Source organism: Brachyhypopomus gauderio, chromosome 19 (assembly GCF_052324685.1).
Source record: "Brachyhypopomus gauderio isolate BG-103 chromosome 19, BGAUD_0.2, whole genome shotgun sequence".
Lineage (NCBI taxonomy): Eukaryota > Metazoa > Chordata > Actinopteri > Gymnotiformes > Hypopomidae > Brachyhypopomus > Brachyhypopomus gauderio.
In genome coordinates, this window is record NC_135229.1 from 3674421 (window position 1) to 3699728 (window position 25308).

Here is a 25308-nt window from a genome sequence, read left to right on the forward strand (position 1 = left end):
AGGAGGATGACACACTAAAACCAGTGGCGTACGCTTCACGTGCCCTAAGCGACACAGAAAGAAGATATGCCCAGATCGAAAAGGAGGCGCTAGCTACAACATGGGCATGCGAACGCTTCTCCGACTTCCTGGTGGGCATAGACTTCCACATTGAAACCGATCACAAACCACTGGTTCCCCTGTTAGGGTCAAAAGATTTAAACAAACTACCTCCAAGAATACAAAGACTACGCATGAGGCTGATGCGATACAGATACACAATCTCTCATGTACCTGGGAAAAACATGGCCACGGCAGACGTCCTGTCAAGAGCACCTCAGAAGGATACAAAAGACACCAAACTGGAGACAGAGTTGAACTTGTACGTCAGCATGGTGATGGATAGCTTGCCGGCCACAGAGAAAAGGCTGCAGGAAATAAAAGAACATCAAGACAAAGACGAAATACTGAGACAGATAAAGAAATACTGTCACCAAGGTTGGCCTGACAAGTTTGCACTGGATGGGAGATGCCACCAGTATGCACCCTTCGCTGGAGAGTTAACTGTGGAAAAAGGCCTGCTACTCAGAAATGAAAGACTGGTCATACCCAAAACACTGCAATGTGAGATACTGGAGAAACTGCATGTGGGCCATCTCGGCATCGTGAAGTGTCGCGAGAGAGCTAAACGAGCTGTCTGGTGGCCAGGACTAAGCCTCGTGGAGTCGTGTGACACCTGTGCACGAGAAAGAAGCCACCACAAAGAACCACTGACCCCCTCTGACTTCCCAGAGAGACCGTGGGAGGTCCTAGGAACAGATTTGTTCGAGTGGAATAACCATCAGTACCTCTTAGTGGTTGACTACTTTTCCCGTTATGTAGAAGGGGCTAAACTGTCCAGTACAACATCAGCAGCAATCATTAACCACCTCAAATCCATTTTCTCCCATCATGGGATCCCGTCTACTCTAAGGAGTGACAACGGACCACAGTTTTCCTCTGACCTTTTCAGCCAGTTTGCAAAAGAATGGACATTTGAACACATAACATCAAGCCCAAAGTTTCCCCAAAGCAACGGAGAAGCTGAGCGCGCTGTCAGAACAGTCAAAAGACTACTACAGAAAGAGCCAGACCCATACTTGGCCCTTATGGCCTATCGTGCAACTCCCCTCTCCAATGGGCACAGCCCAGCTGAACTACTCATGGGAAGATGCATACGGACGACGCTCCCTGTCATCCCATCCTCACTTCAACCAGAGTGGACTGACCTGGGGCGACTGAGACGGGAAGAGAAAGAAAACAGAAGAAAACAACAACTGAGCTACAACAGGCGACACATTACTTACCCTCTGCCTCGCCTCCGCGCAGGAGATCATGTCTGGGTGTCAGACACAAAAGAGAGAGGAACAGTGGTGAAACCAGCTAACACACCAAGATCTTACCTGATTGAAACCCCTAGTGGGGTGCTCCGTCAAAACCGATACCATCTCACAAATACACCTGTGGCTCCAGATGCATCAGGAAACTCAACTGAGACCCCACCTAGCCCGACCGCAGCAGAGCCACCGATAGCAGTTCCCAGGCCTGCTGGACCTATTGCGGGGCAGCACAGCAGTCCTGAGCCAAGAAGATACCCAGCGAGAGAGAGAACAGCGCCAGAGTACCTGAAGGACTTTGTTACTAGTTAGCAGGTACTCCTCGGCGTCTGAGTGGCACAAGGGGCAGAATACCCCCTCACTCAGCTGAAGGATTGGGCAGTCTACCCCACCACAAAAAAAAAAAAAGGAAATGTAATGTGATTGTCAATTCATGTTAAAGTGTTCATGTTATAGTGTTAAACAACTTCTATGTGTTATTGTCACTGTGAAGCCTAGTTACCCGTAAACTTATACAGAGATGATTTTATTAGAAACAGCATGATTGTATCTCATCTTTTAAACAGTTACAATAGTTAAAATTAGCTAAGGGACAGTTCAAAGAGACATGTTAATTTCAGAACTTAAAAAGGGGGATGTTGTGTTAGGAAGTAACCGAGAGGGCGTTACTGCCCTCTAGAGGTTAGAGAAGGCAGGGAGGAGGATGTTGACTTGGAAGGTGCCCGGGCGCGGGAAGTAAAGGTTCGGAGTCAAACTACTTGGTGTGTAGTCTGTTTCTGTTCCACTCACCGTCGGTCTACATCAGGTAACATAACAGTTGGTAGTTACTGATGGCTGGAAGACTGGTGAAAATGGTCATCATAAATCTACCTTCAAGAAAGGTAATCCAGGACAATAAACAGAGGACATATTTGAGGTGTCTATATCTGCAACAGTGGACTCCTACTGGGACACTAACCAGTGCATTAATATTATGATTGAAATAATTAAGAATTCACCCAAAAGCTGTTGCTACCAAATGCATTTTTATTTTAAAAGTGCTCACACTTAATAAACTGAAAGTATAAAATGTATTTTTCTTTAAAGTGAGAATATAAGAACAGACCCAGCAAATAATCCCATTTGGGCCCATTTTAGGTTTCCTTTGGGCAGTGAGGGATAGGGCTTGCCCACTGATAAACTCATGATGGCACACAATAGTTTAGCCCACTCTGGGCCCGTGCCCATTAGCCCACTTCTGGCCATTACAGGTTAAATGTGGGCAGTGCACCAGGGCTTGCCCATAGTCAACCCCACACTAAGAAATGCATGTTTGATTACTGTAAAGAAAATTAAGGACAGCAGCCCAGCTGCTTTTACTTGAATATGCTGCATTGTGTCTCTTTTCAAGTCTCACATCAGATGTGGTTATTATGGTTGGTCATCATATGCCACAACTTTAAAAGTAGCACTTTAAAACTAAACAGTATACAGGGGGCATCTGGGTTGTGTGCATTTCATGTGTATATGAGGAGTGGGACTGCTTACAATGGGTGCCTGGCAGTTTATAAGATAAGAGATAAGATAATCCTTTATTGATCCCGCCACAGGGAAATTTGCAATATTACAGCAGCAGAGAGGAAGGGACAGAGAGAGGAAGTATAAAGACAATATATAAGGTAGATAATAATTTAAAAAACAAAACAAAAATGTATGTCATGGTTACAAAAATATATGATATTGAAAATGGGAGGTGAGCAAAGAGTAGTTTTTAATTCTTTTAGCACAGAATCTGTGAAAATGTTCAATATATGCAAACTATTTTTCCAGCTGTCCTCAGTCCCACTTTTGTGTATTGTAGTCTGATGAATTGTAGTTAAAACAGCAGTTGGTGGACACTCATGTAGAATATTATTTTGCATCCCACTTTATATTTTTTGTTGTGAGTGTCTAAACAATTAATTACAACAGCCACAATTGTTTGCTTTTCATCTTATAAAAAATATACTGAGTGAAACAAAAACACAAAACTTAAACGATTTGTGATTCAAAAACAGGCGTTTCGCCTCAGTCAATTCGCTGTATGATGGCCCTTAACATTTTTCATCAGGCACATAATTAAATCGCGGCAAGAAACCGCGCAGACCGTTTGTTGAGAAGATTGCCAGCTCTTTCTCGGTTCTCCTCTGTTCATCGATAACGAAATTTACACTTACATTTCGAATAATTATGCACAAAATTTCGAAGCAGTTAACATTTTTACTCATGGTGTAATACCTACCACGTTAACTAATAAACGCCATTGCTGTTAGGGTCTTATCAACCCTATTACGCGCTCGCGCATACACACACACACACACACACAGTATATATAATGTTTGCAGTGCGCCCGTAACTTTAGTTAGTTGACAAGACCCGCTAGCTAAACATTTACACATTAGCATGCTGTTTGTGAGATATATCTTAACATGAAATATAGGCCGCATTCGAGATCTCTTCCGGGTAAAGGGTACGCTGTGCGCGTCTGTGCTGCCGCTCCTTTCACCTGTGTTTCTCTTTGCTTATTTTTTTTTAAATCTATTTATTTTGTCATCATTAAACTATCTCAGTATCCTGCTTTATACTCTTGCATCTCTGGATTAAACAAGGATTGCTCTTGGTGGATCTATTCTGAGTCGCGTTAACTCACTGAAACTACTGCAACTACCCACATTGCTTAGCCGGCAGCTTGTGTTTGCCTGCGAGCTCTCTGTGTGCCGTCATCAGCCCCCTGGGATTCGACATGCATGAGTGAGTTCTTCCCATCTCTCTCTGTCTGTTGTTTCATACCAGTCTGTGATCGGTGATACTTATCGCCGATTTTCAGCCTGTGGTGCTGGTCGGTAACACGGGCTAACGCAGCGTAAGAATTAGTTTCTCCGCTATTGCTATTGTGACTATGTTGATCTCCGTGCTTACGGTTATGGTAGTTACCCTGGTCTCGAGTGCTGCTGAGGATTTCCAGCGAGTTTACTCCTTGAGTGAACTTTACGATCTTCGTTTTCCATCTCAACTCGACTCCACTACATATGGCATGTGTCTCTCCGCTGGTATCGCCCGTCGGCCTCGTTACATTCACCGTGGATCTAGACATCGCTCTCTAGTGCATCGATCCTCCGTCTCCAGCATTCCTGTGGTCTTCAGCTCGGCTCGTCCCCCCAAGCTCGGTCCGTCCGCGCCTCGACGCGGTGTGGACCCTCGAGCCCTGAGAGAGGTCCCGCGGTCCCGGGTTTTTCCTACTACTCTCCGCCCTTCATCTGATCATCCTCGCCTGCTCAACCTAGGTCTGTTCAACTGTCGTTCCATGACTGACAGCTGCCCTTATCAACGACCTCATCGGACAGCATCGCCTTGATTTCCTCCTGCTGACTGAAACCTGGCAGTTACAGCATGACTACTACTACTTAAATGCTGCTGCCCCGCCTGGGTTTAAACATCTCTCTGCCCCCAGACTGTGTGGTCGTGGTGGAGGTTTAACTGTCATATTTAACACTAGAGCTCCTAGAGAAGCGAAAAACACTAGAGCTCCTAGAGAAGCGAAAAAAAAGGCTTGGTAAGGTCTATGTAGCCCACCCCCCTGCTGTGAAGGGATTAACGCCCATTGTCTTGGTAATGCGGTGGAAGCGGCTCACCCCCAAGCTCATACGCCTGCCAAAGCACAAGCTGGCTCACCCCCAAGCTCATATGACCAAAACACCAAACGTGATACTTCACGAAAAAGTTGAAGTTACAAGCAGACTGTATGTTACCGATACTACAACAAACAGCGGAAAATTTGTAGACTCGTGTTTCAAAAGTTACAATTCAATCGCACGTAGAGACGACAGTTTCTCTAATGAGTCCCGTCAAACAATAAAAATAAATAAAATTGTTTGAATCTTGCTCTTTGTATATTTCATATACTATACTATATAATGTTTGTTGTAATCAAACACTTTCTGTTTCCACGTTTGAATTCGCGTTTGAAAAGCTAAGAAATTATATGGCGCAATTAGCTTGATGCTAATGTTATATAGGAAATCCCTCTCTTCCAGCATAACCTCTCATCTGGACTTCCATCAACAAATGGACCCTGATGAACTAGTGTCTTTATATAATACTGGTCTTCAAGCCAGTCTTGACACTCTTGCCCCGTTAAAATCACATATGGTCCACTTCTCACGTACTGCCCCCTGGTACACATCTGAGCTTCGGCTCTTAAAGGCCAAAGGGCAACAACTCGAGCGATTGTTTCGCAAAACTGGTTTGTCCATTCACAGGGACATGTACAAGGACCACATGATTCTTTATAAGGATTCATTATCTTGAGCTAAATCTGACTACTATAATGGTTTAATTGTTTCTATGAAATGCGACACTAGATCACTGTATGCACTTTATAACAAAACTGTTCAAGGCCCGGACTTCATTCCACCGCATCTCTGTACTACCACCTTGTGTAATTCTCTAATGTCATTTTTCAATGAGAAAATAGAGACTATTTATAAATCTTTTAGAGCTCAGCCGGTAACTGTAACTGTTCTTGAACCACCCAACTCATCCCAACCGTCTCCTACATTTCCTAGATTAGTCTCCGACTCCTCTTTTTCTCCAACTCATTTGTCATCTTTCTCTCTTCCTTCTATTTCTGAACTCTCTAATCTCATCTCTAAAGCTAAGCAATCCACCTGCACACTGGACCCTCATTACTTCCTCTTATTACTGCTATCATTCACTCCTCTCTCACGACTGGGATTGTACCAACAGCTTTTAAATCTGCAGCTATTAACCCAATTTTAAAAAAACCTGGTGCTGATCCGACTGATTTTAATAACTTACGCCTCCAATCTCCAATCTGCCATTTCTGTCAAAAATACTGGAGAAAGTAGTTTCAGCTCAGTTTCACTCTCACTTATCACATAACAGGTTTTATGAAAAATTTCAATCTGGTTTCCGCTCCTCTCACAGTACTCAAACAGCACTTGTTAGAGTAACCAATGATCTCCTCCTTGCAGCTGATTCTGGATTTGTTTCTATTCTTATTCTTCTGGATCTCACTGCTGCCTTCGATACTGTCTGTCACTCCACACTTCTTCATAGACTGTCCTCCATTGGAATAATTCACACATCATTAAATTGGTTCAAATCATATCTTTCTAACCGTACTCAGTTTATCCAGCTTAAAACCTTCACCTCTCAACCTTCTCCTGTTATCACTGGCGTCCCTCAGGGCTCTGTCCTCGGCCCCCTTCTGTTCATAGTATATTTTCTCCCCCTAGGTAATATTTTCCGCAAATATGATATTAATTTTCACTGCTATGCGGATGACACCCAGCTCTATATCTCTAGTAAGCCCAATTCTAACTTTCCCATGCCCTCTCTTACTGATTGTTTATCTGAAATTAAGACCTGGTTCTCTCACAACTTTCTCAAATTAACTGGCGATAAAACTGAGGTGCTACTTGTTGGCACCAAATCAAATCTCTCCAAAGTAAATAATTTCTCCCTCACTATTGATAATTGTTCTGTTTCTCCTTTAGTTCAGGTAAAGAGCCTGGGTGTCATCCTGGACAATAATCTATCATTCCAATCTCACATCAACAATATCACACGATCTGCTTATTTTCACCTCCGAAATGCAATTCTCTTCTTTTTGGTCTTCCCCTCAAATCACTAAACAAACTTCAAATGGTTCAAAACTCTGCTGCACGTATTATTTCAAGAACACCATCCTTCCATCACATCACTCCTGTTCTGCAACAGCTACACTGGCTCCCAGTTACACAACGCATACAATACAAAATCCTTCTCCTCACTTTCAAAGCAATTCATAATCTCGCCCCTCCATATATATTAGACCTTATTATCATCACCTCTCACTCTCGATGACTGAGATCATCTGCTTCTACACACCTGTCTGTCCCCATTACACACCTCAGCACCATGGGCGGTCGGGCGTTCAGTAGCTCCGCCCCTAGATTGTGGAATGCTCTTTCCCCAGACTTGAGAAACTCTCAATCAATCATACATTTTAAGTCGGGTCTCAAAACTCATCTTTTTAAATCTGCTTATAACTGCTGATCTCTATGGTCTGTTCATTCATTTATTCATTTTATTGTTATATCTTATTTTATTTTTATTATCTGCCGTTTTTACTGTATTATTTCTGTTTTTTGCTTCATGTAAGGTGACCTTGAGTGCCAGAAAGGCGCCGTTAAATAAAATGTATTATTATTATTATTATTATTATTATTATTGGGGTTAGGTGGACCAAGAAAAGAGGGGGAGAAAAAGGGAAAAGACAGAAGGACAGGAAAAAAAAAACACACAACCAGCTCGAATGACCACAGCAAAGTAAAGCAGAAAGTGTACCCAAGACTAGGGATGCACCGAAATGAAAATTCTTAGCCGAAACCGAAAACCGAAACACCGAAATACATTATGCCAATTATTAGTAACATTGGATTTATGGCTAAGCTCACTAAAATCAAGGCATTGCTATTCAAAGAATAAATCAACTACAAAATTTGATTTGAACATATTTATTTAGCACTGACATTACAGTAATGCATATTATAAAATAAAATTAGTGGTGGGCCATTAACGGCGATAACGCTGACAATGGCCGACCACTAATTAAATTTAACTCGCTTGCAGACCGTTTTTATCTGAGAGGATAAATAATTATAACGGACTGGCCTGAAAGATAAATATAAATTCTCTCATAAAAATGTGACGTGAGTTGCAACAACATTAAACCGCTCAGGTAAACACGCTTCTGATAAATGTCGTCTGCTCGTCAAAACATAACGGGGCTCAATGTGCTCTATTAGCCTACGAAATCCCTACGACAGAGAACGGCTGATCGTCTAAGGCAACGAGTTCCTTTGCCTTGGCGCCATCACTGGAAAACTTTTTTGCTAGCTTTATCCAAATAAGCTCGTGCAGGTGGCGATTTTTGCTTGCGTCATCACAACACATTGTTTCGGCCGTGTTGTTTCGGTGATGAAAGTATTTCGGCCGAAAACCGAAAATGCAAATTTAAGCCATTTTGGCCGAAAATTTTCGGTGGCCGAATTTTCGGTGCATCCCTACCCAAGACATATAGCACAAATGACTGTGATGCATATGTATGTGTGAGTGTGTGTTTATGTGTAACCTAAAAGTGCAACATATGATAGATCAGGGATGGGCAACTGTAGATCAATAATAATTTAATAATTAAAAGAAAAAAAAAACGATAGAGCAGGACTTTTTTGTTCTTGTCACGTAGGGCTACGCCCCCCTCTCCTGTGTCGGTGTTGTTCCTTGCCCGGTTATCCCGCCCTGCGTTTCTGTTGTCCTGGTTTCCCTCTGTCTGCCACGCACGTGTCGTCATTGTGTTCAGTTGTGTCTAGTTTAGTCCTGTGTACTTGTATCTCTGTGTTTCGCCCGATGTCGGTTATTTGTGGTTTGTTCGGTTTTGTGGATTATCTGTCATCGCTGTTCTGGTATTTTCCGTCTCCGTTGTGTTTCTCCGTTGTGAATGGCTCTCCTGTTACGACTCCTGCCTGTCCTGTTGACCACTTCGACAGCTCTCCCATTTTGTCCTGTGCCTGTACAAACGACTTCGCCTATGGAATTCCCCTTAATAAATCTCGCTCTTCTCAGCGTTTGTGTCCGCCTCCTCGCTCCGCAGCGCGCTACACGTTACAGTTCTTTGATATGAAGGAGTTCAAATTCCTTTTTGCACTTTTTTATTAAGCAAATGTTTTGTCTTTGTTGCTTATTAAGGACATGTTAAAGCTGAGATAAAGCTGAGTGTCATCAGCATAGAGATGGTATTTTAATCCATACTGTCGTAACAACTCACCGAGTGGTAAAAAGCAGTGGTCCTAGCACTGAGCCCTGAGGAACACCCTGAGCAACCGGAGCTAAATCTGATTTACTATTACCCAAGCATATAAACTGACGCCTATCCGAGAGGTATGAAGTGAACCAAGAAATAACGGTGCCAGAAAACCCAAGATCACGGAGCCGTGAGAGCAGTATTGAATGATTGACTGTATCGAAGGCAGCAGTGAGATTGAGGAGTAGAAGAAGAGAAGCATGGCCATTGTCAGAGGAGAGAAGAAGGTCATTTAGCACATAAACAAGGGCGGTCTCAGTGCTGTGCTGAGCACGGAAACCAGACTGGAAAATATCAAAAAGATTATTGGAAGACATGTACTGGAGTAGCTGGGAGGCCACCACACGTTCAAGGATCTTTGAGAGAAATGGTAGATTAGATATTGGGCGATAATTATTTAAAACAGTAGTGTCAAGATTTTGGTTTTTGATAACCGGGGTGATGGCAGATGTCTTTAGATCTAATGGAACGTGACCAGAAACAAGAGAAAGATTAACAAGATGACAGATAGAGGAGGATAGAGAAGAGACGTCCTGTTTTAGCAGTGATGTAGGTATGGGATCAAGAATGCAAGTAGTAGACTTGGAACTGGTGAGGAGTTTAATTATAAGATCAGAGCTAACTAAAGAAAAAGTGGAGAATGACAGAGGGTGAGACAGTCATCTGGGAGGAAGTGGAGAAAGAAGAACTACGTGATTGAACCTTCAACAAGTCCTGGTAGATAACTGAGACTTTGTTAGTAAAAAAATTAAGAAATGTGTTACATTGATCGGATGTAGGGGCCAGCGGAGATGAAGGGGGACGCAGTAGATTATTAACAATTTTAAATAGTCGTTTGGGGTCGGAACCAGAGTTACAGTTGTGATCAAATTTATTCAACCCCCAATGCTGCGAAGGGTTTTATGGAATTCAGTGCACATTTGTAATTGTGTTCATAATGAAATCTTACAAGGACTTGTTAAAGAACTAAATGCAACTAAGATAGCATCAATTTTTTTTGTCATAAAGTATTAAATGGCCTTTTTGTGATTTCTTCATTGACACAATTATTCAACCCCTTTACGACTACCACTCCTAAGAACAGAGGTTCATTCCAGTGTTTTCCATCAGGTATTGAAAACATCTGTGGATGTCAACGAGCAGCAATCAAGCATGATAAGCACCAATTAGGCAGATTTAAAAGGACTGTGATACTCAGCTCCTTCTAGACATCTACTGGTGTGTTTCCAAGCATGGTGAAGGCAAGAGAATGGTCCCAGAAGACAAGAGAAGAGGTTATTGCTCTTCACAAGAATGGCAATGGATATAAAAAGATTGCGAAGTTGTTAAATATTCCAAGAGACACTATCGGAAGTATCATTCGCAAGTTCAAGTTAAAGGGCACAGTGGAAACGTTACCTGGTCGTGGCAGAAAGAAGATCCTGACCGCGACTGCTGTGCGCTACCTGAAGCGTAATGTGGAGAAAAATCCCCGCGTGACTGCTAAGGAACTGAAAAAAGACCTGTCAGATGTGGGCACTGAAGTTTCAGCTCAGACAATAAGGCGCGCACTGCATAACGAAGACCTCCATGCCAGAACGCCCAGACGCACCCCCTTGCTGACTCCAAAGAACAAGAAAAGTCGACTGCAGTATACCAAAAGTCATGTGGACAAGCCACAAAGGTTTTGGGACAGTGTACTGTGGTCAGATGAAACTAAATTAGAACTGTTTGGGACAATGGACCAGCGCTATGTTTGGAGAAGGAAGAACCAGGCTTATGAACAAAAGAACACCTTGCCTACTGTGAAGCATGGCGGGGGGTCAATTATGCTTTGGGGCTGTTTTGCTTCTAATGGTACAGGAAAGCTTCAACGTGTGCAGGGTACCATGAATTCCCTTCAGTACCAGGAGATCTTGGAGGAAAATGTGATGGAGTCAGTCACAAACCTGCGGCTTGGGAGACGTTGGACCTTCCAACAGGACAATGATCCGAAGCACACATCCAAGTCCACTAGAGCATGGTTGAACATGAAAGGCTGGAACATTCTAGAGTGGCCATCGCAATCACCAGACTTAAATCCAATTGAGAACCTCTGGTGGGACCTAAAGAAGGCAGTTGCAGTGCGCAAGCCTAAGAATGTGACTGAACTGGAGGCTTTTGCCCATGAAGAATGGGCTAAGATACCCATAGGTCGCTGCAAGACACTTGTGTCAAGCTATGCTTCACGCTTGAAAGCTGTCATAACTGGAAAAGGATGTTGTACTAAGTACTAAAAAATAATGTCACTAGGGGGTTGAATAAAACTGATAATGATGTGAGCACAGTAAAGACATTTGTGGTTATTCCATCATAAATATTATGTTATGTTTGTCTAATTTATAAGTGCCTCTTTGATATAATTGTAAATAAGATGACTGAAATGATCAAAATCAATGTCAAACTGGCCAAAACACTTTATTTCAGTGGGGGTTGAATAAATTTGATCACAACTGTATTTATTGCAGACGTGTAGTATAGAGTACGGGCTGAGTTTAAGGCAACCTTATATTTGGTCAGATGGTCAATATAAGCCTGGTGATGAACAGGCAAACCAGTTTTCTTATAAAGCCGCTCAAGACGCCTGCCCGTAGTCTTTAGAACACGTAGGTCAGGTGTGAACCAGGGTGACACGTGGGTGGAGGGAACATACCGAGTTATGACAGGTGCTAAGGAGTTCAGAGTGTCAGAGAGGGAATGATTGTAGACTGATAGGGCAGTGTTAAGATTGGGAATAGAGGGAATAGTGGGAAAAGGAGATGATTTCAGGGCAGAGAAGAACACCGAAGAGTTTACAGATGTAAGTTTACGGTAGGTGAGAAGCGTTTTGGAGGAAGGAGGCAGAGTGCTAGGAGAGAGACATGAAGTGATAAACAGATGGTCAGATACCCCAGTGTCATGACCCACCACATTGGTAATAGTTCCAGGAGTGGAACAAATTAAATCCAGAATGTGACCATGTTTATGGGTAGGAAAATCAACAAGCTGATGCAACTCAAAACAGCTTAACAGTGATGAAAAGTCAAGAGAACCGGATGAGACAGAGTCAATATGGATGTTGAAGTCACCAAGGGTAACCAGAGAATTTGATAGAGGACTGAGAGTGGAAAGGACTTCACCAAGTTCTTGCAAGAAGTCAGAGACCAAGCTGTTAGGAAGGCGGTAAACTAACAAAAGTACAGATGAGTTGTAACCAGATGTTTTAACTGCCATGCATTCAGTGAACTGTTTTCTAAATTGTAATTTCACTGATAGTATATTTACTATTATCCAAGACTTTGGCCACTATATATCAAGAGCATGTAACTTTTTTTTTTACTAAAACAAAATAATATCAATAATAACATCTCACAGAAAGTCCACAAAGTTCATTACCTATAGTTTCATTATTAATTGGCCAAAAGATTATATAATTTCCAACAGGCTAGCTAAGCTAACCATGCCAAGAGGCTAGCTAAAATATCCATGCCAAGAGCCTAAACAAAAATATCACAGTAAAATACTACATAATACTGCTTATATTCTAATATTTATTATGCATTTTCTTCACAACTGTTTATTCATAGTGACAAACGCAACTGCGTCCTTCGTCGCTTTTCCTAGCCAATCTTATCTAACTTCCGGTTTATCATTCTACCCAAACTCGACATAAACTCCAGCTAAAGTAAAGCTTTTCTTTTTCTATGATGTCCAAAAGTATATGCAATCGAAATATTCACTAACAAAATAATCTACGACTGCTTCAGTTTCAAACAGAGTCAATCGCGTGTGCTCTGGAGCTTATATTAGTTTAGCTTAGCTTACCTTAGGTTAGCATGGCTTCCCTACCGATATGGGGTGGGTTTCCCGAAGCGCTAAGTACTTCGTAACCTCGTATGAAACGTATGAGGTTAAGAAGTACTTAGCGCTACGAACGTTTCGGGAAACCCACCCATGGCTTGTTGTGATGCTCACTGAAATTCCCAAAGACGAGCAATCACGAATCACGGCAAATGAGGTGTTAATCCTTTCAGCTTCGACTGAGCTATTGGCTAGAACAGCCATCAATCACTTTGAAAGCGTCAGCATGATTGCTTTTGCAGAAACTTGATACCCCCTCCTCCTTTCCCCCTCCCTTCCCCCTTTACACCTCGCCAGGCAGAGGTGTAAAAAGCTGTCATTCAAAGTCACCACTCCCCTCCAGACCAATAAAAACCACATAATTCAAAAGTAAACAGATGCAGCCTTGCGATTAGACGACAGATTAGGTAAAACAACGCTGTGATGTCATTGATAGGTTTAGAAAAGTTTGCTGCTCGCTGCAATAGAGAGGATTACGCGTTCTTATAAAGATGTCGTGAGCAAGCAAATAAAGGTATTTACCAAGATTACATACGCTGTTTTAAAGTGTGATACAGATGCTTTGATAGTAAATAAATTTTAGGTGACAAAACATGGTATAATTTTTAAAAGGACAATTTAAATGGCGAGTCAAGTTGCATGTGTAAACCACATGTTGTAAACACGGTGTGTCCAGAAGGGGATTTCTTGAAAACAGTTGCTTGTAGATAGCTGAAAATCGGTATGCAAGATGTTATACTAGTTAAAAAATACAATCAGTGTGTTGTGTTTGCATTTTAAGAATTTTCGGCGATAATAATTATTTTGTGTGGATAAACAGATTTTGCCCGGCGACGGGATCGCTAGAGGGCGCTATTGCACAAAGAGGTCATCACTACACCTGATTCGTTTCCGATCCCACGTATGGAGGATTGTGTCGATAAAATCGGCATGGCTAAATACGTAAGTAAATTAGATCTTTTTTTTTTTTTTTTTTATTAAAGGGATATTGACAGGTCCCGTTAACAAAAAGAGCATCTGTTATTTCTGCTTTTGCTACTCCGGATCAGTTTTTACAGTACACAGTGATGCCTTTCGGTTTGAGAAATGCTCCTGCTACGTTTCAGCGACTTATGCTTATGGTGTTAGGTGAGGTTCCAAATTGTGAGGTATATCACGATGATGTGGTGGTCTTTTCGTCAACATGGGAGGAACATTTGGAGGCATTAGTCACTGTTTTTGAGAAGCTACGAGACGCTTCTTTGGTTTTAAATTTGGAGAAATGCGAGTTCGGTCGCAGTGAGGTGATCTATCTGGGGAAACTGGTCAGAAATGGCAAAGTTTGTCGCCCTGATGCCAAGGTTCAGGTTATTGTCAATTTCCCTGTTCCTCAAGATAAATGGCAGTTATGACGATTTTTGGGTATGGCCGGCTTTTATTGTTGTTTTTGCCGAAACTTCTCCTCGATCGTAGTCCCTCTTACCAATATGCTTGGGAAAACGGCTGTATTCACGTGGTCACTGGAATGCCAGCGAGCATTCGATCTAATAAAAACCTTGGTATGCAGCACACCTGTTCTCGCAACTCCAGATCACTCACGACCATTTAAGCTTGAAGTGGATGCTAGCAACACGGGCGCCGGTGCTGTTCTTATGCAAGAGGACGATCAGGGCTTGGATCATCCGATTTGTTATTTTTCTAAGAAGTTTTTAAAGCACCAGCTAGCCTACAACACTGTGGAGAAGGAGGCCTTAGCATTGCTCCTTGCTTTGCAACATTTCGAGGTTTATGTGGGTGGAAGTTTCGTACCTGTGTTTGTTTTTACAGACCATAACCCCCTGATGTTTTTGAACACCATGGCGAATAAGAATCATCGCTTGATGAGATGGTCTTTAATAGTACAAGGGTTTAATCTTGTTATTAGGCACAAGAAAGGTAAAGATAATGTGGTCGCTGATGCTCTGTCCCGGTGCTGATTCTGCAGTTTCTTGTTTGTTTGTTTGGTTTTTTTTGGTTTGTGGTTCCTTTGTTTTGGAAGCCACATTTTATGGGAGGGGGTGTTAGGTCATGAAATATGTTCTCTTACAGGAGTATGATGAGTTGATACTGTATAGAGTTGTAATGTTCTCTTATGGGAGCATGATGAGTTGTGGAATGTGTAGTGTTGTAATCTCTTGCAGGTGCACCTGTGATTATGGAGTCACATGTTTCTGGCCTGACAAGTTCACGGCTACAAAAGGCTCCCTGGAAGTTCGGACGGCAGGAGAGAGTGGCAGGCTCTCCTCGTTTGTTCTCCCTTTTGGGGTGATTTTGTTGTATGTCAGCACTCCGTTAGAAAGACTTGTTAGACTGCCCTTGTTTCCGTGTGGGGTGATTGTTTCTTTGTTTTGCTTGGTTGTATGTTGGTTATGTAGTATTTTCTGTTATCATGGAATTGTAGTTAAAGTTATAATTTCTATAAGTAGCTTAGCACCTGGTAGGTAGGCTGCTGATTATTTTATTGTTTCGGTTTTCTTTTCCTTTTTTCAGCATGGGGCTACCTGACGTCCAGCCGGTGCTATGCTTGTGCTTGTAACATCTTGCATTTAATACATTCATTTAAATATATATTTTGAAACTGCAAAGTTGTTGCTGGTTTTCTCGTTATTAATTCCCCACATCAAAGCAATTTTCTTTCATTCTTTATTTTATTTTTCCTGTTAACCGCCTGACCTAGACCAGGCGGTAACAGTATGAAGAACCAGAGGTGGACATTCCAAGTTCAGAAAGTAAAAAGCCTTCCCAGGATTTTCCTCTAGCTTGCTGGATTTTCTAATTAGTGCAAGCCAGGTACAATTAGTGGAATCAACACAATCCAAGAAGCAAAATCTTGGTGAGGACTTTTTTTGAACCTGGAATGTCCACCTCGGTGTAGAACAGACATAACAACCACTGAAATTACTGAAAATGTTCTCTATGATGCCAGAATGGGTTTCAAAGGCCCTTTCATAACTTTTTAATCAGATTACTTATTTTAATTCTGACAACACTGGAAAAAAACCTGGTATCAGATCAACCACTCGGTGACAGTCAAATATACACGTGTTCCTTTTCTCTTACTGAGAGTGGCACCTGACAGACCACGAGCCTCTGAGAGACTACTTCATGTACAACAAACACTGATAATCATGTATAAAGTACAATAAAAACATATTTGTGTTCATTTTTTCAGGTTCATAACTATGACTACAGGAGCACAAACAGAATTCTGTATTTGGTGTTACTGTCAACAGTTTAATACAGGGAGTCCCCGCTTAACAACGGGGTTAGAGACTGAAAAGTCCGTCGTAAAGCAGTTTTCGTCGTTAAGCGTGACCCTATATTTAGATACGCTTTGATCGTAAATACAGTATAGAAAAAAACTAACAATGTTCTCGTGCGTGCGTACAGCGTGAGAAAGAGCGATCGCGTTACCGAGATGGGCTGCGGTGGAGGCTGCGCTGCCTCAGCTTATCGTACACAACACTCTACAACACTCCACTGTGCTGCCACTGCTCCTCGATCGTAACTCCGGTCCATCGTTAACCGGACCTGTTGTTAAGTGGGGACTCACTATATCTGGAGCTTATATTAGTTTAGCTTAGCTTACCCTAGGTAACAATATTTCATTTGCTCACAATGAGAAAACATTTAATGACTTTTAGAAGTTTTAGACATTTTGTTTGCACACCACAGTATCACGTGTGTTTTTCTTTGTTCTACTGTTCGTGCTGTGTTCTGCAGTGACACCGTCTGAGAATCTAGAAACCACAACCCACAGTGACCGGACAACAGACAAGTAATGTGTGTGCGCGCACGTGTGCATGTGTGTGTAAGAGGCAAAACATATTCCTCACACTGCCATACCAACTATAAAAGGTGTTGCTAGGTGTTGCTCTATCACCTCTGGGTGCAACAGTTTTCTCAGTAAAAAAAAAAAAACTCCAAAATATCACCGATTTGTTGTACTGCACAATGATTGTGAAAATTTTGCATGCCAAATTCTAATTCCAAATTCAACTTATTTTGAGCAGTATATGATAAACGTACTTTAGCATTTGCAGTACATGTGAACAGAAAGAAAAGTGAAGCACTGCTACCTCAAGTTGCAACAGTGTGGTGGGTTGTCAGGTACTTTTCAGGTAGTTCTTTATTGTCTTTAATCACTTTGCTTTTAGTGTCTTCATTAATGAATAAGCAGAAGAGAGAGAGATGTAAAATGTGAGACAAACAAGCACATGACACAGACCAAGTGTCTCTCCCCTGATGCATGAAGTGTTTTAGTCTTTTTGCACCCTGCAGGAAAGCAGTGTGTGTGTGTGTGTGTGTCTGCAGACTCAGAGTGCATGAGGACGCTGAAGCACGTTGCTGTAAAAAGTGGAGATTCTGTCACTATTCCATGTTTCTATGATGAATCCTATAAATCAAACAACAAATTCTGGTGTCATGGATACTATTGGTCCTCTTGCACCATAGTAGCTTATGCAAACACACATGGAAGCACATCAGTTATTGATCATCCAACCCACAATATGTTTACTGTGGAACTGAACAGACTGAACACTGATCACTCTGGATGGTACTGGTGTGTTGCTAAAATTGGTAATAAACATAATCCGGATGATAAGGATCATTTGTATCTGACAGTTAGTACAGGTAAGAAATCTCTCTGTATTAAATATAGACTTGCTGACTGTTTGTAAGGCTTCTATCAGATGTTTCTTATGGTGGAGGACATGTTTACACTGCTGTATTTATATGTGTGTGTTCAGCTCCTGCGGTGTCTGTGTTGGGGAGCAGAGTGAGTGGAGAGGAGGGGAGCAGCGTCAGTGTCCAGTGTCTCCACAGTGCTGCATATCAGAATAAACAGAAGCAGTGGTGCAGATCTACAGACTGGAGCTGCTACACAGTGGGGAGGACTCACACATCCCAGAATTCAACAGTGTTGACCAGCGATGATGGGAACACATCCTTCACGGTGGAGATGACAGGACTAAAGAAGAGTGATGCTGGCTGGTACTGGTGCTCTGTTGGAGATGTACAGGTTCCTGTTCACCTCACAGTCACAGATTTAGTCACAGGTATGTTTGCATGCACTGTTTATGTAATTAATTAAATAGGAAAATGATGTCAGGGAATCTTTAAGACATCACAACAGTGCCTAGAGACAAAACAACAACATTTTATGGAGAATGGGGGGGTGTTCCAAGAAGCGGGTTAAGCGAGAAAACCCGGGTAAGTTAACTCAGAGTTCACGGAAACTCGAGGTTTTCCGTTCCAGAAACCGAGCTTAGAGAGAACCGGAGTCAGTTACTATAGCAACTTATGCTCTGAAGCTAACCTGCTCGCTGGCAGGTTAACTTGGACCTGACCCAGAGTTACAAACACGTCATCATGACGTGTCCTTTCCTCGAAGATCATGTGGATATTGAAACTCAGTTTATTCGCTGAGTTCTTCGTCGGGAACGCCTTATAAAACCCCGAATAGACATAAGCCTACTATCATTTTCGGATTATTTTTTTAAGGAACGTTATTGTTTTCAGCACAATCCATTACTTACATCAATAACTTTATTATTATAATAACATTTCGCGGATCAGCCCTAAATTCTCTCCAGATTGTTATATATCGGTCTTCGTTTTTTGGTAGTGGAAGTTTTCTTTATAGTGTAGGAGATGCGGAATCTGTCAGCAAAGCTACTGTATGTCGGTCTGTCCGAAAACTGTCTGGCATTAAAATGACTAGTGCCCGGTTTTGTGGTGTTTCCTGGGCTTAAGCCAGTTATGGACATCAAAGAGGAATTCCACAGCATCATTGGTTTGTCTTTAATTCACACGGACAATAAAGAAATTAAGCAAAGGAGAGGCAATATATAACGAACTTCATTCCATTTACATTTTAAGGATTTCCTAGAGTGATTGGCTGTATTGATGGATGCTACCTATTCCAGCACCATTAGAACATGAAAATTCATCCATAGCATTAATGTACAGGTACTAACCTTTATAATCCTTAATGAATAATGTACTTATCTTTAATGGTAACAAAAATAATGTAGCTATTGTAACTGACCGTTCTTCCCATCAAGATCATACAGTGGGGAAAATAAGTATTTAGTCAGTCACCAATTGTGCAAGTTCTCCCACTTACAAAGATGAGAGGCCTGTAATTGACATCATAGGTAGACCTCAACTATGAGAGACAAAATGTGAAAAAAATTTGAGAAAATCATTTTGTCTGACTTTTAAAGAATTTATTTGCAAATAATGTTGGAAAATAAGTATTTGGTCACCTACAAACAAGCAAGATTTCTGGCTGTCACAGACCTGTAACTTCTTTTTTAAGAGGCTCCTCTTTCCCCCACTCATTACCTGTATTAATGGCACCTATTTGAAGTTGTTAACAGTATAAAAGACACCTGCCCACAACCTCAAACAGTCACACTCCAAACTCCACTATGGTGAAGACGAAAGAGCTGTCGGAGGACACCAGAAACCGAATTGTAGACCTGCACCAGGCTGGGAAGACTGAATCTGCAATAGGCAAGCAGCTTGGTGTGAAGAAATCTACTGTGGGAGCAATAATCAGAAAATGGAAGACCTACAAGACCACTACTAATCTCCCTCGATCTGGGGCTCCACACAAGATCTCAGCCCGTGGGGTCAAAATGATCACAAGAACAGTGAGGAAAAATCCCAGAACCACAAGGGGGGATCTAGTGAATGACCTGCAGAAAGCTGGGACCAACGTTACAAAGGCTACCATCAGCAACACACTACGACGCCAGGGACTCAGATCTTGCAGTGCCAGACGTGTCCCCCTGCTTAAGCCAGGCACATCTGAAGTTTGCTAGAGAGCATTTGGATGTTCCAGAAGAGTATTGGGAGAATGTCATATGGTCAGATGAAACCAAAGTAGAACTATTTGGTAAAAACACAACTCGTCGTGTTTGGAGGACAGTGAATGCTGAGTTGCATACAAAGAACAACATACCAACTGTCAAGCATGGGGGTGGCAACATCATGCTTTGGGGCTGTTTCTCTGCAGAGGGACCAGGACGACTAGTCTGTGTACATGAAAGAATGAATGGGGCCATGTATTGTGAGATTTTGGGTGCAAACCTCCTTCCATCAGCAAGGGCAATGAAGATGAAACGTGAGGAGATCTGCATGGAGGAATGGGCCAACATACCAGCAACAGTGTGTGCCAACCTTGTGAAGACTTACAGAAAACGTTTGACCTCTGTCATTGCCAACAGAGGATATACAACAAAGTATTGAGATGAACTTTTGTTATTGACCAAATACTTATTTTCCACCATTATTTGCAAATAAATTCTTTAAAAGTCAGACAAAATGATTTTCTCAATTTTTTTTTCACATTTTGTCTCTCATAGTTGAGGTCTACCTATGATGTCAATTACCGGCCTCTCTCATCTTTTTAAGTGGGAGAACTTGCATAATTGGTGACTGACTAAATACTTATTTTCCCCACTGTATGTGATGCTTCCCACCTCATCACAAATGTTGAAGCCAGATGGCCAGGATCCGTGTATGATTCCACACTGTACAACAAATCTGAACAGAGTAGGCCTGCGGTAGTTTTGCTAGTTGTTCACATGCAGTGTAATAGTTAAATCATTGCAAACCCTAGTGTGATTATAGGACATGACGGCCTCCTTCATGGAGACAGAGGGTATCCCTGCCTGTCCTATAGGCCTACCTTATGACTCCCTATTCAGATCCTGCACCTGGACCACAGTCCCGCTACAATCAGGCCCACAGCAAAACCAGGGCAAGAATTTAAATGACCCTAGGAATCCTCGAGGCCAGGTTCCAGTGCCTGAAGGAGGTCAGAGTTACCCCTGAGAGGGTGTGCCACATAATAATGGCATATGTGGTATTACACAACATTGCAACAATCCAGGAAGAGCGACAGCCTACCATCTCTGACATGCCCACAGATGAGGAACCTTAAATGCATGTGTGTGACAACAGAGATGATGGAGTTGTCAGAGACTCCATCTGCAATCACTGCTTTTCACATTAAATCATGCACCACCACCACCCACCCCACCATCCACCCTGTAACCTTTTAATATACATTAGTCACATTCACTGTAATGTTTCATTATTTCATTTTTCCTGTAAATAAATATATTTTAGAATATATTTTAAGAATAAGATATAGTTATGTACAGCCATACCACTTTGTAATATATTCTAATACTTCATTTTTATCTGATGCCATGTGTGTTTCACACCACTCAGATTAGACCTGGAATTAGTAAGTGTTCAATAAAAAAAATATTTAAAAACTCAATACAGTATTATAAAGGTGGAGAAAATAATAATATAATCGCACCCTTCTGCTAAATATAAAAATATCATTTTCACTCACGCATTAACTCTGTTGGCAATTTTTTGACATGCTGACTGCCTTTCTCTAGCAGCTACCGCAGTATTACATTTAATAATATCTAAATATTAATTTATTAATATCATTAATACTTCAAGCTACAGTGGTGTGAAATACGATGCTCGGATGATTTTCGCGTTTAAGTCCATGATAAATCCTATTTATCTGCGTTCCATTAACAATGCCTTTCATAGTTACGCGTGAACGCGCTTCTGTCTGTGTCAACCTACTCAGAGTTGAGCGACCCTGATTACTTTAACGATCAGCCATTTTGGAACCGAAAACTTTGAGTATGTCAGCTCGGGGTAAGACAACTCAGAGTTCAGGGTTAAGTTTAGAGTTTGTTAACCCCGCTTTCTGGAATACCCCCCAGATGTAGCAACCAGATCACATCTTACTGAAAAATGAAAAACACAATCTAAAGATAACAGAAACAAACAATGAACATACCACGAAGGCTGTAAGACTGAGCTATGGACAATGACCAGCAAGGAACACAGGATATATATTCACAAGACTAACGAGGAACTAGACACAGGTGTAACTAATAACCAGAGGCAGAGGACTAAATCAGGAGGTGTGACAACTGGAATGAAAACACTGAGCATATGGCGAATGAAAACATGATTGACAGGTGAAGGTGGGGTCAGACTGTGTTCCTAAGATCCATCTATCCATCCATTATCTGAACCGCTTAATCCCACTAGTCGGGGTCACGGGGGGGCTGGAGCCAATCCCAGCATCTCCGGGCGAAGGCAGGGTACACCATGGGCAGGTCGCCAGTCCACCGCATGGCCTGTTCCTAAGATCACTTTGCTTATTTCTTTTCTCACTGTGGTAACAGCTGTGAATGAAATTCCTGAAAATTGTCAAAACCTACATGAGAGAGATCATTTCACATAAGATTTTCAGCATGCTTTCAGACCAAACAATGGAAAAAAAAAGTAGTTGTAGTAGTGTAAAGTAGTTGAATCGGTGCTCCAGAGGTTAAATCTTTAAGTTTCCCAATCTTTACAAACATTTCACACATTACCAGGCTTTCTAAAGCTGATAAAACACACCATTCCATTACAGTCTAGCTGCAGTCAGGAATGTCTCCTCGTCTCCTACAGAATACACACCTTTATGTTGTTTCTTCTTGTTGTTTTGGTATCATAAAGCTGTGGGACATACATGTGCTATGGCAGGTGGAGGAGAAGTAAATGTTGCTTGAGGAACACATGACTGAATCCTGTCTGCTCTCCATAGGAGACATTTATGTAATGACTGAGATTACTGAACATCCCTGATAGAAACATTGCAGGAACAGATATGGTTCAGCTGTGTTCTGAGTTCTGATGGGGTTAAAGCAAAACACAATATTAATTTTCCCATGATTGTTTAGGTTGTAACGCAAGAGACACTGGACTGTCTGACAATGACAAACCCACGTTATGTCAAAACTTGCTGAAGACAAGAAAGAAGGTTCTCATGAGGCAAAACTTTGTTACTGCAGGCTATGCTGAGTTGTGTGTAATTAAACATTACAGTGATGGTGGAAGCTCTGTCATTTTAGTAGTTGTCTGACTCTTTACAAAACTCTGATTCTTTATTTAAAAAAACTGTATTAGCTTCATAGCTGTTGCGGGAAAGTTAGTGTCAGATATCCAAGCACTTCATCTGAGTGTGTGTTCCATCCCAATTCCTCCTGCTGCCTTGTCCTTGTCTTTGAAATGTATAAACATATCATGTCCAAAAACAGACTTGAACAAATATAACTCTGACAGGGCTGAATCTTAATAATCTGCCATTTTATGTTTTTACTCAAGATAAGGTGCACAGGAAGTGATGCGTTGTGGATGTCTCAGCAGTTCGGCCCATTGTGATTCATCGATGATTTGTTTTATGTTTCAGAGATGTCGTGGAGTTCTGCATTTCACACAGCTGAACCACTGATGTACGATTCTTGTGGCTGAAGATTGGTGATAATCTTGTGGTGATAAGATTGTTGCCCATTCTGTTGGCATCTTAAATCAAGATTAAATTTTTTGTACCAAGTGTGTACCATGAAATGCATCTTCAAGCACCATCAGCTGTTTATTCCTGGTCTAACTACAGTGTCTTGTAGATAACTAAACTTTATCCCTTCGTATTAAGTTGAATATTATTGTTGTATTAAGAAAAGCTCCTGTTTTTGCTATTGTAATCCTTTTCTGTGTCTAGTCACCCTGGACAGACTACAAAATATTATAAAACTAATAATTTTAATGAGATAATGGTCTCAGTTCTCTTTTCTGACAGTCTGTTCTTCATATATTTCAACACTGTCATGTTTTTTGTTCTACTTACTATAGTGAATGTGAACATGTGCTATATGAATAAATCTTCATTATCATTGCTGATGCTGTTTTTTTTGCCCACCTCCACCCCCCCATCTTTGGAGGACAACTTTGTTTTTATGTACGGATCAAATGATAACAATTATGTATAATATGTGTAGTAATATGTGTAGTTTTGATCTGCATTGTTAAAAAGGCCTCATTCCCATTTGGCTATCGGAAGGGAGATTGAGTCATCAAATTTTAACAATAATTTATACATTTTTGATAATAATTTAGGAGTACAAAGATTTAAAAATTCAGTTGATTGTGATTAAATCTCTCTTAAATGATGGATTTCAATTGTTGATATTCAAGAAATCTACTGTTGTTTATTCCTGAATTGTGACAAAGTTTCTGTGACGGGCAGGGTGAGCGAAACTAAAAGGAAGCGATCACACCAAGTCTCAGGGAAAAAGGATGGTTTAATAGAAAAAGTGCACAAACCAAAAACCCGTGACGTAGATCCAAATTAAGGATATAATGACCAGCGGTCAACTGGTACAAAGACAAGACATATATAGACAAACAAACGACCCTCAGGTAAAACGGATCACGGGCTTCGCCCACCTGAGGGACGAACACAACAACCGGACAACTGCCGCTGTGGATGAATGCGACCAGTAGGGGGCCCGCCATACCGTGACAGTTTCCATCTTTAATAACATTTTTTATTGCCTTATCATGTCATGATGTGAAATGTAGTTTCACTTTCTTATTCTGACAAATGTCTGGATTGTACCAAATGGGTGTTAGTTTGTATAGGATAAGTGGGGACTGAGTTAATTTTAGAAATTCCCACCAGGCTGTCAAGCATTTTGATGTTTGAATCTAAGGACTTAAACCAAGCAACAGAGGGTTTATTTGGGATTAGTGAGAATAGTTGATTTTTGGTAAAACCATAATTTTAATGGTAGCGACTTTCCCCATGAGCGATATAGGTAAAGCATTCCAATGTGTGAGATCATCTTCTATTGTTTTTAATAGAGGGATATGATTTAACTGCACTAAGTCTGAAAGTTTAGCAGAGATATGTATGCCTAAATATCTAATATTACCTGATTGTATTAGAGTGGTGGTCGTATTCTGGAAACTACAAACATTGCTGATGCTGTTGTCAATTACTTGCAATGGAAGTTGAAATTCCAGAGTCAGAGTGAGGCTACACAGACATCCCTCCTCTCTCAGAGGTTCCAGGAGTCTCCAACATTTTAATAGGGACTCACACACATGCACACAGATTAGAGACACATTAGAGTCCCAGAATCAACTTTTTATAGTGATAAATATGAAAAGGGAATAGTGTCAGGAAATACACATATATAAGATCCGAATATGAATATTCAGATAAACAAGAGAAATAAATAAAGAGTATAAATATATATGCAATGTATGTAGTTCTAAACAGTTATGGTTATTGCACATGGTAGATTAAAT

At 41.3% G+C, this 25308-nt stretch overlaps 1 protein-coding gene and 1 long non-coding RNA gene across 2 annotated transcripts in view; both read left to right on the forward strand.

The window, feature by feature from the left end:
* Window positions 1-23705, forward strand: part of LOC143483343 (polymeric immunoglobulin receptor-like) — a 119452-nt gene extending 95747 nt beyond the window's left edge. Inside the window, exons 4-5 of the mRNA XM_076982186.1 lie at window positions 17868-18176; window positions 23408-23705. Of these exons, the coding sequence (XP_076838301.1) occupies window positions 17868-18176; window positions 23408-23469 (371 nt within the window). The 3' untranslated portion in view covers window positions 23470-23705. The remainder of the gene's footprint in view (window positions 1-17867; window positions 18177-23407) is intronic.
* LOC143483356 (uncharacterized) lies at window positions 13515-15641 on the forward strand. Its single transcript, XR_013122482.1, has 3 exons — window positions 13515-13612; window positions 13919-14040; window positions 15258-15641. It is a non-coding gene; the product is annotated as an uncharacterized LOC143483356 (long non-coding RNA).
* Window positions 23706-25308: the final 1603 nt, after the last annotated feature.